Source organism: Venturia canescens, chromosome 2 (assembly GCF_019457755.1).
Source record: "Venturia canescens isolate UGA chromosome 2, ASM1945775v1, whole genome shotgun sequence".
Lineage (NCBI taxonomy): Eukaryota > Metazoa > Arthropoda > Insecta > Hymenoptera > Ichneumonidae > Venturia > Venturia canescens.
Window position 1 is genome coordinate 12,855,205 of NC_057422.1, and position 17,977 is coordinate 12,873,181.

The 17,977-nt window shown below is 43.9% G+C and overlaps 1 protein-coding gene across 3 annotated transcripts in view; it reads right to left on the reverse strand.

The window, feature by feature from the left end:
• Window positions 1-17,977, reverse strand: part of Ror (Tyrosine-protein kinase transmembrane receptor Ror) — a 188,806-nt gene that overhangs the window by 67,586 nt on the left and 103,243 nt on the right. Inside the window, exon 1 of one of the 3 annotated variants that reach the window (XM_043411110.1) lies at window positions 13,354-13,455. The exons of 1 other annotated variant lie outside the window; for it this stretch is intronic. In XM_043411110.1, the coding sequence (XP_043267045.1) occupies window positions 13,354-13,426 (73 nt within the window). In that variant the 5' untranslated portion in view covers window positions 13,427-13,455. Of the gene's footprint in view, window positions 1-11,861; window positions 11,881-13,353; window positions 13,456-17,977 lie in introns of those variants that run through there. One more of the 3 variants, XM_043411113.1, reaches the window with a different exon arrangement.

Genomic DNA, 17,977 nt, shown 5'->3' on the forward strand with positions numbered 1-17,977 from the left:
ATTTGAGGAAAATGAGACGGGAAGGAAAGGCAGCAGGAAAAGTGGATCTCAAAATACGGTTACTCGAGACTTCGGGAGGAAAATTGTTTCGAGTGAAAAGTCGACTACCCCCGGCGCGGTTTGCAGATGTACAGGGTGTACCGCGGGGTACGATTTCGTTTCGAACGCATCCTCGCGAAGCATGATTTACTTCTCAGGCACCCTGTACGGCGAGAGCCAACTGTCAGACGTGTAACGCAGAGCATCGCGAGTGTGGCACGCCAGGCAGACTGAAGGGAAAAAAGCAAAACGTTGTTGCGATGAGACAGAGAGCGGGGGAGTGACGAGTCACGCCCGAAAGATTTTCTCGTCTCCGTATCCGCGCGTTGCCGTCAGTGAAAAAAGCCAACATATCTGACGTCGCGCACCTCTGTCTTGGGAGGGATCGCGTTGCGAAAGCAAGCTACTGTTTTACCTCGAGCACGAGGCTGTGGGTGGGTAATCGAGCCTAATTGAAAACTCTCCCTTACACGGGGAATGGACAAGAAGCCGAGAGAAGATGTACACGATGAGCGCGGGGCGCAGGGGGAGGGAGTGATGAAGAGTTTGTTGCATCCGGGATGGAAGTGGAAATGGAGGTTGGCTCGGTTAGACGAATAGTCTGCTGCTCGTGGTTGCCGCGCCACTCCAATTTCAGCGGTGAAGCTCCTGTGCAACCGTACAACCGCAGACGTTATAATGCACAAGAGGAGAGAGCCCCCTGACTTCATCACTCTTCGATTTTCCGCTGCATCTATTAGCAAATCGAATGGGCCAACTTAATTATGGACGCGCCGCGTGTATACAGGTTTGTGGTTAGCGTCGATTACGATCTCGCAGGCGCAGATCTTGGGACGAGGCTCTATTGCGAAGGTGGGGCATGCGGAGCCTAGAGGAAAAGGTGCATGGTGTTTCGCTGGGGCGCGATCACCGAGCGTGCCCGCGTCATCGGGCGAGAAGATGAGCCGCTTGGAATTGCGTAATTTATGGATTTTATCGGGGATCAATTTCTAGATAAACTTTTCAAAATGAAAAACTTTTCTTGGAAACTGGATGGTACGAAAAAGAGTTTCATAGGAGCGTGCAAGGGCAAGTTGAGTCTGCGTCAGGGCCAACGCGGAGACAGAGAATACCGAAGAAAGCGACGAATTTGAGTTTTTATGACTGCCCGTCGTACTCGAGACGGCGTACAGGAACCATTCGCGTTGACATTCCGCGGTTGATCTACATACGTGCGCGAGGGGACGAAACCAATGGCACGAGATCTGGGGACAGTAACGCTTTATCTCTCGCGTACGGCACGTGCCTTCTTTTACTGCAAGGAGTGTTCTTATCATGCGCTGTTTTTTGCAACGAATTCAGATGGGGGCAACAAAAGGATGTTATTGAGACTGAGCCAGGAGGAAGGCCGCGTTCAATCACGACTGCAGCGCATTATGGCCATTCTATGCCTGCCATAAAACATTACAATGCAAGCGCGGCTGTTGGCAGTGCAGGCCAGTAAATGGATAGACTGCGTGAACACGATACAAACTCTTTGCTTTTTCTTTGTGAATGAAAGTTAGCAACGCGAGGCCGAGTGTGGGGGCGCCATTCTTACGGGCGAACGATAAAAGCCGGCTCGTTGATTGGCTATGTCGGCAACTCGAGCAGGACTCTGTGAGGAAAAAGAGTGGAGCGGGATCGACGGAGGGTGTGAGGAGAAGTTTGTCCGCAATTTTGTGTGTCGTAGTCGCGGCTGTTGCGGCGTGGACAAAAGCCGTGTACCCAACTGCTGTACTAACCCGGGCGCCACGGTGAGTGTTGCAGTCGTAAAAGGTCCGATCGATTTCTTCGTAAACGCCACTCTTCTTGGCGGCCCTACGATCCGCCACCCTTCGAGGGGAGAATCTTCTAACGTTGCACACCATGGCGCGGAGGTTTCGGTTCGGCCTCGCGGTTCACGCATTAGAACATAAAACGGATCGCTGCTACAGGCCTGCTGTTATAACCCCACAGAGCGATTGATGGGGTGCGGGGAAAGCAATTTGATTTTTTCGCGTGGGACCACAATTCGGTGACTCCATTGGCCATATGAGCCCAGTGTAATACCTTTATATTCACGATGCTGTGCTTCGTGTCACCGAAAACCCGAAGACAGACGAGCGAGTGATGCCTTACAATATGCATTGGCTCCGAGGCAAATTTTAACGCACGCGTCGTGAGACGAATAATGTTCCGCGACGGGGTTGAACAGTGAAGAAAAATATCCAAGCATCGCGCCGTTGAGACAAGCGGGAGAAGGAGAAAGAGATGGAGGGCGAGAAGAGGGCGTAGTGCGAATTTTATGACACGCGTGAAAGTGCGCGGTGTATCCCATATAATTTAAGGGATTCATGGTTTTGGGGCTGCGCAGCCCATGGGGCTCCGTTACATGTATATTTAACCAGCACATGGTGCTTCTTGCTTACAGTTTCGCACTCGCGCTGTTCACTAGAATTAACTTGAGGCTAAAACTTTCAGAGTGTTACCGTAATCACCGCCGCGACAGCAACGCCGTAAATAATTCGTTAGTTTAAGGGTCTACTCGACCGGTGAAAAAAACTAGAAAATTGTAACTATCCTTTTATTTTTATTTTTTTCAGACCTACGTATATTTGTAGATTGATAATTTATCCTAAATATAAATAGATCCATTCCTTGTTTCATATAAATCATTCATCTAATCCATCTTCCATATATGGAAAGACTTTTATAGCAAAAATTACTATGTTTTTATAGTAACGTCGGACCATATCGATATTATAATAATAATCGCTACAGAGTGTGTCAAATAATGCAAAAGTTTGGGGAACCATTACAAAACAGTTCATAATAAATAACGCGCTGCACTATATCAAAAATCAACACCGAGCGAATTTTCATCAAAAACATAGTAAATAATGAAATGATTTGATGAAAATTTAGGAGGTAACATGGCAGTGCTATACGAAAAATTGCATAGTTTCGCATTTTCCCTTTTACCGCACTGAATTTTGCTCAATAACGTATAGCAAAATTCACGCGATCACCAATTATATGAATGAGGCGTTGCGAGTATAAATATGAAAACTAACCAGTGGCACATAGTAAAATTTCAAGCAATTTGTAATTTACATCATTTGATGTAAGAATGTCGCAGACCTAAATTTTGCCTGTCGTAGATAGTAAAATTTGAGAGAACTGATTTCGGCATCAAAATTACTATGGACTTTGGTGAAATGTAATAAAATCCCTTGTTGGCTCTTTCGTCCTGGGGCTTCCTCGCAGCTCTCAGCTTTATGAAATAGATGAATGATAACTTGGATCAATTGATCATGCGCGATAGAGGGTAATCTCAGATTTTGGAGAGGGATCTCCGACGAGCGTAATCGTCATATTTTCAGTGTCGCATTTGCTGAGCAGCTCGTTACAAAAATGTAAATGCGTTCGCATGGTTGAGGTCTTCAAGCCAGTAATTATTATAAAATGATCAATTTTGACTGTTCATTTGAATGACGAAGTTCCCGATGTTGCAGTCCAACGAAACGATCTAAAAAAAACTCTCCAACAATTCCAGTAATTCTCGAATTTTGTTCCTTGCCGAATTTGCAATCCGTAGTTTTTCAACTTGCACCTTCGTGAAATAAAAAACTGGTAAGTTACAATGTTTTTTTTCGTTCACTTCGTTGGACTTTTCATTGAATTCCTCGATCGAATCATAAATATAAAAAAGTTGAAGCGACAAAGCTTTTCAAGAGCTCACGAAATAGTGCGTCAAGAAATCAATCATCGAGCCATGAACTCAGCCCACGATGCAAGAAAAATGCACCAGTAAAAGTGCACTCAGCCTCTTACTCGCTTTCTCGTGCGTGACCCATCGCCATAAATGCCAATATGAAATCATCGACGTATGCGTGGACCAAAAATATACGTATACGAATAGTAAACGTAATAGGAATAAAATACGACGGTTCAAGTATGGAGGCACATACATACGTGGGCTTGTCATCGGCCATGCTGGCCCGTCGTTCGCTACGTGCTCCCAATACGAGAAACCTCGGAGTGAGACCTCCGTGAAAAGTCTCGGAATTTAGCAGCCATCCGCGTCTACCTTACGCAGCTTTTATCGCTATACGTTGGTTTTATACGCGGCGACGTACCGATCGATCTTCAAAAGCAGAAATTCGTCTTTTCGCAGACATCGCGTCGTAAACTGCCAGCCAATCTTTCGTGTCCGTTCGCTGGGGACCAATCTGGCCAAATCGCTTCTGGGATCATTCGCAATTGAACGGAATAACGCGGGGTTAGGAAATCCACTTGAATTTTAGCTTTCCATGGATTCGGAAAAGGTTCTTAAGGATAGACCGAGCTGGAATATAATTAGCATTCAGTTTCTTCGCGAAGTAGTCGCCAGCCGTAGTTAACTAGGAATTTGCTGATACCAAAGGAATATCATGCCTGCCGAGATCTCCCCGGAGGAATGAAAATTCCGGAAACCGCTTGGGAATAATAGCACCCGGGCGTCTTTTTCAGCTGATTCATGGCACTGCGGTTTTTTCATCCCAAGAGAAAAGTTTCGAAATCGAAGTAGAAGGAGAAAGAGAGATGGAAAAGTGGTAGAAGATGCACAGAAGATGGAGATTCCTCGAGGCCAACTTCGACACTTGTCGTCCTGTCGGGCGGGCTGGTGAAAGTTTCTTCGAGCGAAGCCAATATCACCACTTTCGTTGCTTCCCGGCTGTGCGGACTGGAACGCCGCGCAGCGTTAAGGGAAAGTGGGCTCTCGGCGGCTCGTCGAAGCGTTGCGCGCTTTTTCGAAAGCTGGCAAGAGAAAGAGTCGAGTTCTCGGACCCGAGCTGTCCCTTTCCTTCGTCGGCTTTCTTTGTCTCGGCGCACATTCAGCACCGGAGTTCGGAGTCACGTTGCCAGTGGTCGACGCGCGAGAAACGCCATCGCCAGTTTCGTGAAGAGCACATCATTCCCCGGGGACGAACCACCCTTTCCAACCCCTGGGGAAGTCTTATCCTAACTCCGAGCTTTGTATATAAGAGATGGGGGCCCTGGATGTATGCGAGATTTATTCGCTGACTCGCTCACGCTCGTGTTCCCTCGATACCTCATCAGGAGACTCAGATTTTCAGCGTTCGCTAGGCCAACTCTCTCTCCACCGTATTACATGTAATTCGTTACGCCTGCTACAGAGGAAGCGGAGCATGGGAGTGCGAACCAGCTTTTAGCATTATTCCCAGAGCTAATCTACGACGACCGATTGAAGGATGCGGCTCTCTCCCTTCCACCCGAAGCCATCTCGTCAGCTTTGATTCGAACATAAATTTTCCCATTGGTTCAGTGCTCGTTAAACGATCACAACAGAACCCTGACCCAGCTACACTGCCATAAACGCGAGTCCGGCCTGCTCTTTATTTTTTCCCGAGGCCGAAAGGTTTTTCGTTCAAGACGGAGAGCAGGAGCTTAGGTGACTGGAATATCGAGTGGATTAGAAATGGCTCGCAGATCCAGCAGATTAGTTAACGAACACATAGAAAGCCTGGAGAGCCTGATCACACAGTTAAATCAACCCCTTCGCAGCCTTGTCTCTGTGCCTGTTCCTACTCGACGGTAAATTAAGCAAACTTTCGGGTTATCCGGAAAATAAACCCCTTCCTTAGAGCTCTTGCCAACTTTCATGATTCTCGTTCGTCCCAGCAACTCACTCGGATTTTCCGATCACAAAGGCGACAAGAGCACTCGTCCGCTCGTATTTTAGCGCTGGCTTGACGACGTTAAAAATACCCTTGACGATCGAACCAATTTATTATCCAAGCACACGCGACCAATGTTCTCCAGAGCCTCCGCATTATTCTGTGCTCTTTTACCGTAGCCTCTCGGAGAGCTACATTAGATCAGTATCCTCCGCCCTCGCGGCATTATTCTTTGCTCTTTTACGTGGCCTCTCAAAGAACCAGATGAAATTTAATCAACTTTCCTGCACTAGAGCGGCTCTTTGGCTGCTAAACTTTTGCTCCCAAGACTCAGAATTGAGATATTTTTTCGACCTTCTGCCACGGATGTATAGCTGGAAATGACTTCTGCGTCAATGGGAGGGCAGGACAAAACTTTTCCAGAAGCGTATTCACCATGACCTTTGAGAATAGTTTTTCGCAGTCTCATGCAGAGCGTCATTTCGATCTCCATTTTCGTATTTCCCGGACTGCCTCTCCTAATGATGAAACGCAATGAGCGCGCACTCCGTTCAAAGTCCTAAATATGCAATCAATCTTTTTTCTGTCAAACGAAGGAGCGATTAAAAGAAGCAATCAAGTCGAGACAGCGCTCGGAAAATCTCAAGGGTGGTACAGTGGTTAGAGAAACAAGTAGCACTCGAGCTCTCGCAGTGACATCACGCGGCAAGAAAGAAGATTGAAGTTCTTTGTTATTCCGAGCACAATCGTCTTTCTTTTAAATTAATTTTCAAGAGGGTAAAAAGTACATTCCAGGCTCGTCGAGGATGGTTCTCAGGCTCGTTTTGTGATATGCAGTTCACGTGCAACTCGAGATATTACGTATACGTTCGTCTCTATATAAGTATATAGAAGGAGAAAGAAGAGGAAAATCTCCAGTATATCTCGTCTGCTTGGCAGATGACATCGTAACAAGTTTTGTTTTCATTTTGCAAACAGGGTGTGGATGTATTATGCAGAAAGAGGGTATTTTGCTGGCGTAAATCGAGTTTTGTGTCAGTACCGAAGGAAACGAAGATGTATAAATTGTGGAAAGCGGAGGACAGAAGCTCGAGAGTTTTATGGTGAGGTAATGCGATCACGTAGCGTTTCCTTTTGGATGGCGTGTATGGTCGATATGTCTGTGCTTATTCGCGACCGGTGCGCGTCTGTATAGAGACATGGCTGCGAGGAGCAAGCTTACAGGACGAATGGCAATAGTGCAGTCGTGGTGAGTACTATCAGTCCGGGTGTGTCTACGTGCAGCCCCTAGGATTTCAATATCCAACGTAGCAATTCAGAGAGAGAGAGAGAGTTGAAGGGATGAGGAATGGGACGAGGCGCCCAATATTCCATGCTGTTCGTGCGTGGGCTCAAAACCCAAGTCACCACGTGATCGTTGCTCTTGCCCTTACGAAACTACTATAAAGCCACGAATATCAATGTTATACTCTTTTCACTATTACAGGTCGCCTCAAAAATGACACCCGGTGTGAGGTCGACGCAACTTTTCTGGGCGAATCCAAGATATTCGTAGTCCAGAAGGTATAAAAATATCTGCAAGTTTGTTTGAGCGGAAGTTTCCATTTTAGTGATACTTTTGTTGAGTTCAACTCTCTCAGGCCGAGGCCTTCACGCTGAAGGAAAGTTGACGAATGAATCTAGCACCTAACGCCTCAAATACATCATATCAGCTTCCCTTTGAGAGGATATAAGGTTTGGAGTATGAAAAACAAATGTGCACTGACTTTTCTTCTGCGATAACTAAAGCACGTTTTCACACAGCGCCAACTCAACAACGCCGGCTTCATGTTGATATTTCGATGGGTTAAAGCAGTTTATCTCTTGGTTTAGGAGTGTCCATGGTGCGATCTAACCTTGCTCGATGGAACTAGGCAGTTGGAACCCCGACCTTACTGACCGATGCAGTTTCATGGGGCCTGGCTCAAGTCGGATTGGCTGTCATCGATGAGTCGACGTTTAAAAGCTGTGCTGCAGCCTTCGCCGTAATTCCGATAATATTTAAAGCGACGGTAGTCATAGAATCTTCTGGCTATAAGTGCAAAGATGAAAGGATCCAGCGGCGATGCCAGTAAATAACTCCGCTTCGCTGTTATTGCCTCTGAGCGCAATAGCAGGAAATATTGCTCGAGCCTCGGAGCTCGACTTACGCAGAGGTTTTTTTAGCGCAGATCCAAGCGTTTCTCCTCTTCTCGAACATTCGGAATATCTCCGACTGCTTATTTATCCGAGCCTGCGGATCAGATGAAGAGAGAGATCGAGAGATTTCATCTCCCCAAGGGGACTTTTTCAGTGGCGAAATATTCGACTTCGTCAATGTTAGTTTAGTCCTCGGTTCAGGAAGATTCGAGTCATGCTCTATTTGCATTGCTCAAGATCGTGAATGCTTCATGCCCCGTTGAAGAAAGTAGAACTGGAAAGTGATCCTCGATAACTGCGAGCACGTGATCAAGGGATCCTCGTGCTCCGATCTGCACCACCAACGTACACGTTTATTTCTACCTTCCAGAGTTGTATACGCATCTCTTAGCGCTCGAACCAACGCCCCATGTAATAACATAATGGTGCCCTATGCGTATTACGAAAAGCCTCAAGGCGCGGTTTCCGTTCGTCGACGCATGACAAATCCGAATATCCAACGTGCTGGGGTGAGAGATGATATTCGAGGGGGATAGCCCACATATATATTTGCGGACCAGGAACAACCCTGTTCACGCTCCAATGGCCCGGATCCGAATGAGGGAAGATATGTGGGTCGCACAATAGAACATTGTTGATTACAGTAAGAAGTTAGCTTTCGGATAATTAAAAGACGAAAAAACTTGCAAGTGTAATTATATCCACTGAGAAAAAAGGTCATTGGTACAACGAAATGGGGCATTAGGGGGTGCCAATAAAATATATGATTATTGCGAGGTTAGAAACGATTGAATGACCAAAATTGTTTTAGATCAAACTACAGATTTATTCTCTCCGAAAACATTGCAGTTGAATGAAGAGAACTCTTCCAATGACATAAATTACTATTGAATCAACAATTTTTTTCCCCCAGCGTCGCGAGGATTATTTAACCGTTGAAAATATAGTGTGAAAACCTTTGGGAAAATAAGACGAAGGGGGGTCAGGTTGAAAGTGACAAGAGGACATATCAGTTGAGAAACATCATCCGTTGGTGCGGGCGCGCGCGTTTAATTTGCATCAAAGTCATAAATTATTCTTTCCGGCTCCTCTAAAAACACTGAAATATAAATCAGCTTGATTTTCAAGATCTAACTTAATTTACGGTGCGCGCCTAAAGCAACCCGGTGCTTTGTTTTATCTGAGTCCGCGTGACTACAAAAGGGCTAAAGTCGAGGGAGGAAGCTCGCTCACCAGCACACGGACAACTTAGCACAACGAGTGAGCTGCGAAAGTCACTGTTCCACTACGAACCCATTAACAGATTAATGATTTCGTAATAGCCATTATCTGCTGTTACGATTAACAAAGCGGTTTACCATGCCGTACATATGCTCGAGAAATTCTCACGTACACCAACCAGCCCTTTCATCCCTTGTCTGTGTAAGATCCCCCTTGCGAAAGAATTTCGCTAATTAAGGGGCGTTGTTAAGTACCTACACGATTTCGATCAAACCGAATCTACGCTCGTCCGCATATATACGAGGCTTTACTATACGTATATTTCAAAACATTGTTCCAGAGTCACGTGCACGACCAATAAATTAGATGCATAGTTGGTCTCGAGAGTACGACAAAGTGCACAGAGTTAGTCACCCCCGCTGCTATCTTTCTCTTTCTATATATATCGAGATAATTCCTAATCCGGATGACTCGATTCCCCGGGGGTACAGCGATAATGAATGGGAGAGAGCGAGAACATCCGAATGTTAGATTTAAATGAGATATTCGAGCAAATACGACTGGTTGCGGGATGCTTATCAAATCCTACCGAATAAAAGGAGATATCGGGGAGAATTTATTGCGCGGAAGGTGATTGACGTTATGTCCGTTATAGTGTTCTGAGCCCACGATGTTGTAGCGTGTCCTGGTGGTATACGCTCCGAAATGGACGAATGTGAGGTAAAACTGATGGCTCGTACCCTCGGGTTTGCTTTGGTGTGACATTCTCAGCTTTTTTTATCGGACAAAGTACCGTTGAGTTATCAAATCGGGAAATTGTGTCGGCCAATCGCAGGAGCGAATAATAATGCAGTCGGAGGCGCTCCGCCCACTGACGCCGGGTCAAAACGCATCGCGATTGACGTCTGTTTAAGGTATTGCTTTCACGAACCCGAATATTCTACAGATAACTGATTTTAACGCTACACCTCATGTGCCTTTTTTCATACCCTCAACCTCATGACCGGGGTTCGAACGCACCCCACTTTTTTTCTGCTTATACATCAGGTCCTACGATGCTAAACTGACTTTATCCTACACCATTTTCTTCGTTTTTTTATAACGAAAAGAATGATGTACGATAAAACTAATTTCAATTGAATTTATATATTAAAAAATCCGTCGATAATCATTCGATAATGTCGCTTGTTAGGACGGGAGCGTAGTTTGAAGTTCGCGTGGGGTGTGCTCACACCCCAGTCATGCGTTCTAGGGTTAAGGAGGTTGGATCGCGACGATACAATGTTGCCATGCTGAACCATGTCAAAAACATAAAGAATTTCAAAATTATAAGAATTTAATAAAATTTGGTAAATGTATTCTTTTAAAATATATATGACAATATAATTTTTTTAAAGATTTTTCTACTACATAGCTCTCGAGTAATTGAACACTAAAGTTCACGTGTATAAGCATAGAGTTTACATACATACAGTTATACATCTCGTGCATAAGATCTTTGATTTAACGCTTTATCTTGGGCTTAATAATAAGATGAAACGAGGAAACGTGCGACGCTTTCAGAAAGACCGAAGAGAAGGGTAGCAATGAGAGCGTAATGTGCGATTTCTCTCTCGGAGAATAAAATTAAATTCCAACCAGGAGAATCCTTAATCGTTATAACTGTATATCCATCTAGAGTCAAATTCCATGAACTTACTAAATACGGAGCAAAACGCCTGAGCTCTTGTTACATGGCTACCATCCGTATAAACGTATATACAGAAATAATACGCAAAATTCTCATTCTTATAACCAACGAGAAGGCAGAGAAAGCGTTCGGATATTGCGAGCTGCTCGTGCCCGTTTTTCCCTGCTCGTGAATATGTCTCACCGGCGTGGATATATTCGTCAGACGTTGAGTCGTGATCCAAAGATGTTTTTGCCACGAAACTGTCTCCATCCAGCGCAATGACATTTCTGGATTTTATCAGGCACGGCTGAGCTCCCTTTCGCGTTATTATTCTCAACCTTTTATGCGCGCGACTGTCTATAAATGAATCATAAGTATACGTGTATGCCTGACGTTAAGGCGGGGATTTAACGATTCTGCCGTGTTGTTACATGAAATCCCAGTGGGGCAAAAGCAAGAGTCATCCCCCCCGAGTACAAAGTCCACATTACACTCGCAAATGTCAATTTTTTATTATTATCATTCTAACATAAACGGAATCAAATAAGAGAAAATATGAGGGAAAGTACCGAGTAATCCCAAAAGAATAACATCAATTCAAAAGTTAGTCACGCGTGGGAAAATATCCTGCGAGTTTGGCTTCTCACATTTCAACCTTCCCAAATTACGTACATTTCTCGCTGCAGCATTACTAGCTCTGTCACATGAAATTTTACTCTCGTAAAATAGCTAGGACGAGAAAATAGAGGAGGAAGAATAAAAAGGGATAATGCACGTATACCTTCGTGTACATGGACTCGAAAACGCGTGCATATATCAGGAGCCGGGATAGAGCGAACCACCATTATAGATACGTACATCGTCGTTCGATACTCTTTCTCGTAAAAATACCAAGTGGATTCATGCACATCGACGAAACGAGGGGCGCAGGGGGGGAGGGGGTCGAAATAAAGCTGACGGTGTGTGAAACAGCATCTTTATGCATTCCGCGTGACTGTCCTCACTTACCTAACGGCGATCTGCGTATATGTACATATAATATACGTCTACATATACGCGCAGATACATACCTGTCGGCTATTTCCTTGCAACAGCTCAAACTCCACAGAATTGCATACAGAGAGCTGCAAAGGTTACTTTTGACGTTTGGAGACACGATGAATCGCGATGCTCGAAGGCGAAAGAAATTTTCATTCAAATTTCTCTTGAGGTATTCCTTTCACGAACCCGAATATTCTACAAATAAGTGATTTTAAATAATAGTAAAGTCAAGGTGCATGCGAATAGATTGGCGAGACTTCAGGTCAGGTTATCGAACATTCAATCGAGAATTAAAACTTGAAAAATCGTGGAATTTATACGGGATTCCATCATCAACACATTTATATTCAATCATTCATATACTAAGTGAATAATATTCTAAATTCCTGGTACAAACTGTCTCACGGGTAGAAAAATATTTAAGGAATCCATAGCGACGCGATAAAAGTAAAGGCTTGCCGAATGCTTAAAAGAGACAGCAACGATAGAAGTTGGAAAAATGGCAGAAACATAAACTTTTCCTATATATAACGGCGAATTCTCAGAAGTTAAAAATCAGTCGAAATTTCGAGTGCCCCGATTTGCGCCCCCAAAAAATACGCTCATGCTTAACTTGAATATTTAGTTGAGTATGAGCAAACAACGTTTGAAGGCGAAATAATTTATGAACGCGCCGGAACGAGTTTTGGCTCGATCAACCAAATTAATGTTGATGCGAAATTTGATTGGAATAAACATATTCACTATATTACGATTTCAAAAAATATTTCGGTGGAGCAACCAAGTATGCATGAGCAAATAAAGCTTTGGTCAAACGAAAATAATTCTTACTCTTCCGCATTGATTCACCAGCAACGAGAAAGTTTCTTCAGTTATTTTAATTTTTTTATTCAAACTCAATTATTTGACACTAACCAAAAGTTGTTTGGTCCAGAATTGTATCATATATTTTTTCTCACTTCCGTGGTCATTGTCTCCCACAATGATGGAGCATAAACTTTTGGAAAATCCTGTACCCTCGACATCTACACGCTCCGGTTAAAATGCCGCACGCTCTCGAAACTTGCCATCGCATGACGATCCAAACGCCAAAACCTCTTATATCATCTCTCATCGTTCTTTCTCTCAATAGAAGCGATATGTACACGAATAAAATGTAAAGGGGTAGACGCGGAGAAGGAGAAACTCGTGTAGGACAGAAATGAAGGAGCTCACGTACACGGGTGAAGCGATTGTAAGGTGCCTGCTTCCGCGAACACTTTGAATATCGGGACAGTTTTTCGATACTGCAATTCCGCAGTGCAAAGCCCCGCGAAGCCATGACACGAAAGTGGTGCATGTTTTTTTTTATTTTTCTCTTCTTCGAGCTACTTTTTTATATCACCTGTTTTTTCTTATCTGCGGAAAGAAACTTTCGATGTAAGGTATTGAAAATGGGCCTCAATGTAACGGTCGATTCGAGCTGCTCGGAAAAACATTTTTTCCAAGTCTTGCGACAAAAGCAGACATTTTGATACTCACGAAAGAAATGACGCTTCGGATAACCGTCGGCGCAGTTGAGGTTATTATTGCAAACGAGGCAAATGTAGGGCATTGGCAGAGCATGGGCGCGATAAGCGAGCCGCTCGAATGTAGAGCTTGTTACGTCCCGACGCACACACGAAGAAAAGTCGCGCTACTATCTCGTGCCGGAGACTCTTACCTGAAATCACAATAAAAAAATGCTATAAAGCGGAAGAAATGTTCTGTACACATTTATTGGTATGTCGCAGGTCGATAACAAGCCAAGTTTTGACTTTCCTCGTACGCCGTAGCGTTTCTTTTTTATGATGAGACTCATTTTTATTTCACATTGTTACAACGGCAAGAATATAAGCTTTCAAAGCTTACGTTGAAGCAGCATGATCTTATGACACAAAATATATTGTCATTTCGGAGAGACTCTGCGGTGATACGATATGCTCATTTTATACGTGTATTATTGGTATATACATGTATACTGTTGTGTAGGGGAAAATTGAATGAGGAATTTCATTTTGTCGAAGTTACTCCATAGAAGACGAGGGATCTCTGTAAGCGACGACTATATACAGTCCTGAGGCGGTTCTCTCTGTACTAAAGGTTCAAAGAGAGCTGTCACGAATAATGCAATATGCTTGTACGAAAGTTGTAAAAAGAGGCACGTTCATCGCGAAACAACTCAATACTATTTTTTTAATGGTAGGAAGCGAGGGTATATAAACTTTGCTGTGTGCGATTGTGTAAGTATCAATATTCGATAATTCACGTTTTAAAACAAATCTATCGGGATTTTTGTAGCGACTCATCTTAAGGTAGTTCGTGGACGAAACCGATTTTCTTGAGAAAGCCTTGAAATTTATACAGAGTTTAAATAGATAGTCGCCTGACACGCGTATCAAATTTGAAAGGGTTCGTCGTATATGGTTATTTAGATAATAAACGTGTATAAATATGAAGAAAAACACACGGGATTATAGACGACGCTGAAGTTTGCAACGTTGGAGTTCAACGAAATGAACGAAAAAAATATGAATAATTCATTATTTTTTTATTTCACGAATTATTGATGTGGCTTGAAATACGACGAATTGGAAATTCGGCAGGGAACAAAATTGGAGATTTACTGGAATTATTTGAGAGTTTTTTTAGACCATTTCGTTGGACTCCAACGTTGGAAACTTCAGCGCCATGATTATAGGGACTGTGCGTAAAAAATCGTTTATCTTTCCATATAACGGATGAAGGCTTCTTACGAAGTTTATGAAAAACGTACACAATAAAAATGAAGCATATAACGGAGGTCTGGGAAAAAATTCGAGACGATTGTCTTACTAGCAATAAAGATACAAACGTTAAAGATTGAACGAAATTGATAAAGTGAGCACTCGTAACTTCACATTTGCTCAATTCAGCATTTTGTTTCTTCTTAAGGGACGAATGATCCCCGTTCAAGTAATGGCTTGTAATTTCATTCGCCAAAAAATAAGTTGAACAAATTTATTTACAATTTTGAATTAATAACTCTGACCTTAATTTAGAGTAATAATATATTTAATTAGGAAGTAAAAATCGACCTAATTTGGACACCCATAAAACACGATCCATCGGGGCACGATCTACCTAAATGCAATTCCTTAAAAAATATTAATTTTTATGTAGCAAATTCTAGCGTAAATTTTACTAAATTAAACAAAATCCTTTTCGACCGTAAAGGTCGGTGGATTTCTGAAAAGCAGCTAGAAAAAGGAAAAAGCGAAAAGTTCGCTGCTTCGTCAGAACCGAAAAACTGTGGTGCTATGAGAGCACCCAGGAATCCTAAGATCTCAACAAGTTACGATTGCAGACCGAATGAAGATGGAGAATTTGGCGTTGACGTTACGAAGAGGAGTGTGAAGGCTCTCCCACAAGATGTTATTAGCACTAAACAGCAGCCCGCCAGAAACTCAGGAACGCAGCATGATCATGAACTTTAAAAGCCAAAGAAATTTCCGTACCGATTACACGTTATTAACTTGCAACGGTTAGAATGATTTTTGTAGATAAATTCTGCGGCGTAGCCGAGAGCGTAGAATCAACGTACATTGTATTTCCCGTGGAAGGCCCAGCGGCGTTTCTCATGGTTAATCGGGAGGCTGTGCGAACGCGAAACCCGGTAGAGCTATCCCTTCACGCGAGAATGGTCCGCGTGTGTACAAGACCAAAGAGCACCAGCGCACGAGCAATATAATATTATATAAGCTCAGAGATAACACCGGCTTACCGATGCGTCGATATGCCCTCTGTCCATATACCGATATCCGCACAGACTCGTGATTTACCCCTACAAGCGACGTTTACCCGCACACTGCTGGCAATATGGAGTCGACCAATCAACTTGCTGCACACTATCCTGCCACGATGCATGTGAGACGAAGCGCACATGGTAATGGATCCCCGGAAGGGTTGAAATTAATTATAGAGAGTTGTAGCTATTGCTACGATGCCAAGACCGAGCTCGAGTTCACGGCTTCTCTCGAGCTGCCTCTTTCAATATACAGAACCTTCCAAAAATTAGCCTCCCATTCTCGAGCAATCGCGTCAGGCTACATGACTCCGAAGGGACAAGTCCAGAAACACGTTTTCTTCAACGTCCGCAATATACTACGGGGGCCTGCTGTGTCGTTGTGGCAAAAAATCTTTGATGAGCGTCAAGGTACAGAGAGCACAGTGCGCATCGTGCTTAAAGGCAACAGGGACGATAGAGAGCAGCACTAAAAAAACAATGAAATTTCGGAAAAAAAAGTAATGCTTGAAATAATCAAATATGGTTTTCGTCCGATCAGCAACGATCGCATTCGAGACGAAAATGAAGTAAAAGAAAAAAAAACTGTTTGAATCGAGTGGCGTTATAAAGGTCGTCGAAACAGAAAGTTTGGTGGATGAATTGACAGTGTTTAACGTTCTGATCCACTCGGCCTATTTCTCACTTTTCCATGGAGAATGAACTGCGTGCCCTCCGGGAAGCGAAACAATTTTACTGGTAGCTCAGCGTCTCGACGTCGGAAATGTGCATTAGAGCACTCTCGAATGCAACGATGTCATCTCGATCGAGCCATCAATGCAATCTTTTGGTCCGAGCTGTACATATGCGATTATCGAGGTATTGTTGATTTCCTAGTATAAAATCCGGCGGCGTCGAGAGCTTCGGAAGGGTGGAGAACTCGTTACAGTGGACGATACTCTCGCCTAAACTCGCTTCGCATATCTATCAGTCTGCACACTCGACGAGTACAGAGATGCACCGCGGCTCGCGCGCCCGATCTATGCATTCGTGTTCCGTAGAGCAGACGAGAAATCTTTTGTGTACGCCACGAACGTATGGAACTGATACATTAGTTGTTGCATGGGATTGCGATAACTAAAATTGATTTCAAAGCGCTTTGACCAATCAAAATTCAATTTGCTCGCGGACAAGCTGCTAGCTGCTTCGTCATACCGATATATAAAGTGAATTTTGGTGCCAGAAGCCTTCATTAACTCGTATACTCGAGGGTAAAACGATATTCTCATATATGGCTTCCTCCCCCTCGACGAATCACGGTATTCCAATCGTTTTCGCACAAACGTTATTCGCATAAGGGATACTGCACAGTATGCCATTGAATTTACGAATGTGTTATCCATTCCAATATTAATAAACGTTCAATTATGCAACGATGAGTACATTGTTCACGAGTAAAAATAATTTCATTACTGCTCGATAACGGCTTTATATCCTCGCAAATGTTGTCGAGAATGATTGCGAAATGTTTGCTCTTGGGGAATCTCATCGAGCGCGTTGCACGAAACAGCGGCACTTGAAGCAGAGAAGTCCCAAAGGACGACTAGAATCTCGGGAAAACAGGTGAGCTTGCCTTTGATACACAATCTCCGACTCACGAAAATCTGATCGATCGCATACACACGGAGAATATCATCAGATTATAGCAGTGTGTTTCCTCGAGGGAAAGACTCACTTGCCACAGCTTGTTCTTTCACAGCTGAAACTTAATTGTTTCGTTGAATTGATCAAAAATGTAGAGAAAAATATTTGATGAAATACACGAATGGAGATACGCGCGCGAGAGACGCGAAAATGACAAATGAACGCGGAATGGGGGGGGGGGGGGAAGGGGGATAAAAAATCGGAATTTTCTCGTTGAGCAATCGTAAAAGTTGATGAGAGATTTTCACGAGTGTTATCGTAGATAAAGGGAGTGCGGAAAAGGCGTGGAATTTGGAGGAAAGTCGCTTTAGTCGGTTGGCTCGGAGGGCTGGGGAGCTCTTCTACTCTGAGTACGACAATTAGTTTTCTTATCCTTATCTATCCTCGGCGATCTCCGGAGGACCTTCATATCCATCTAGCACCACCCCGTGGAGCAATTCCGAGCTTCCAAGGTATAAGAGCGGCGTCTCTCGTGCAAGGGATGGGAAGACGAAGGGGTGCGCGGAGGAAGAAGGGCGAAGAGAGGCGGAAAGTGTCCTTTCTCTTTCCAGTCGCGCCACGAAACTTGCAGGGTGTCTCGTCGTTTTCCAGCCCTCGAAAAACCCTTTCTGCTTCCGTTCCTTTGCCGGAAGGTTGGCTTCGACGACGGAGCCCGGCCTA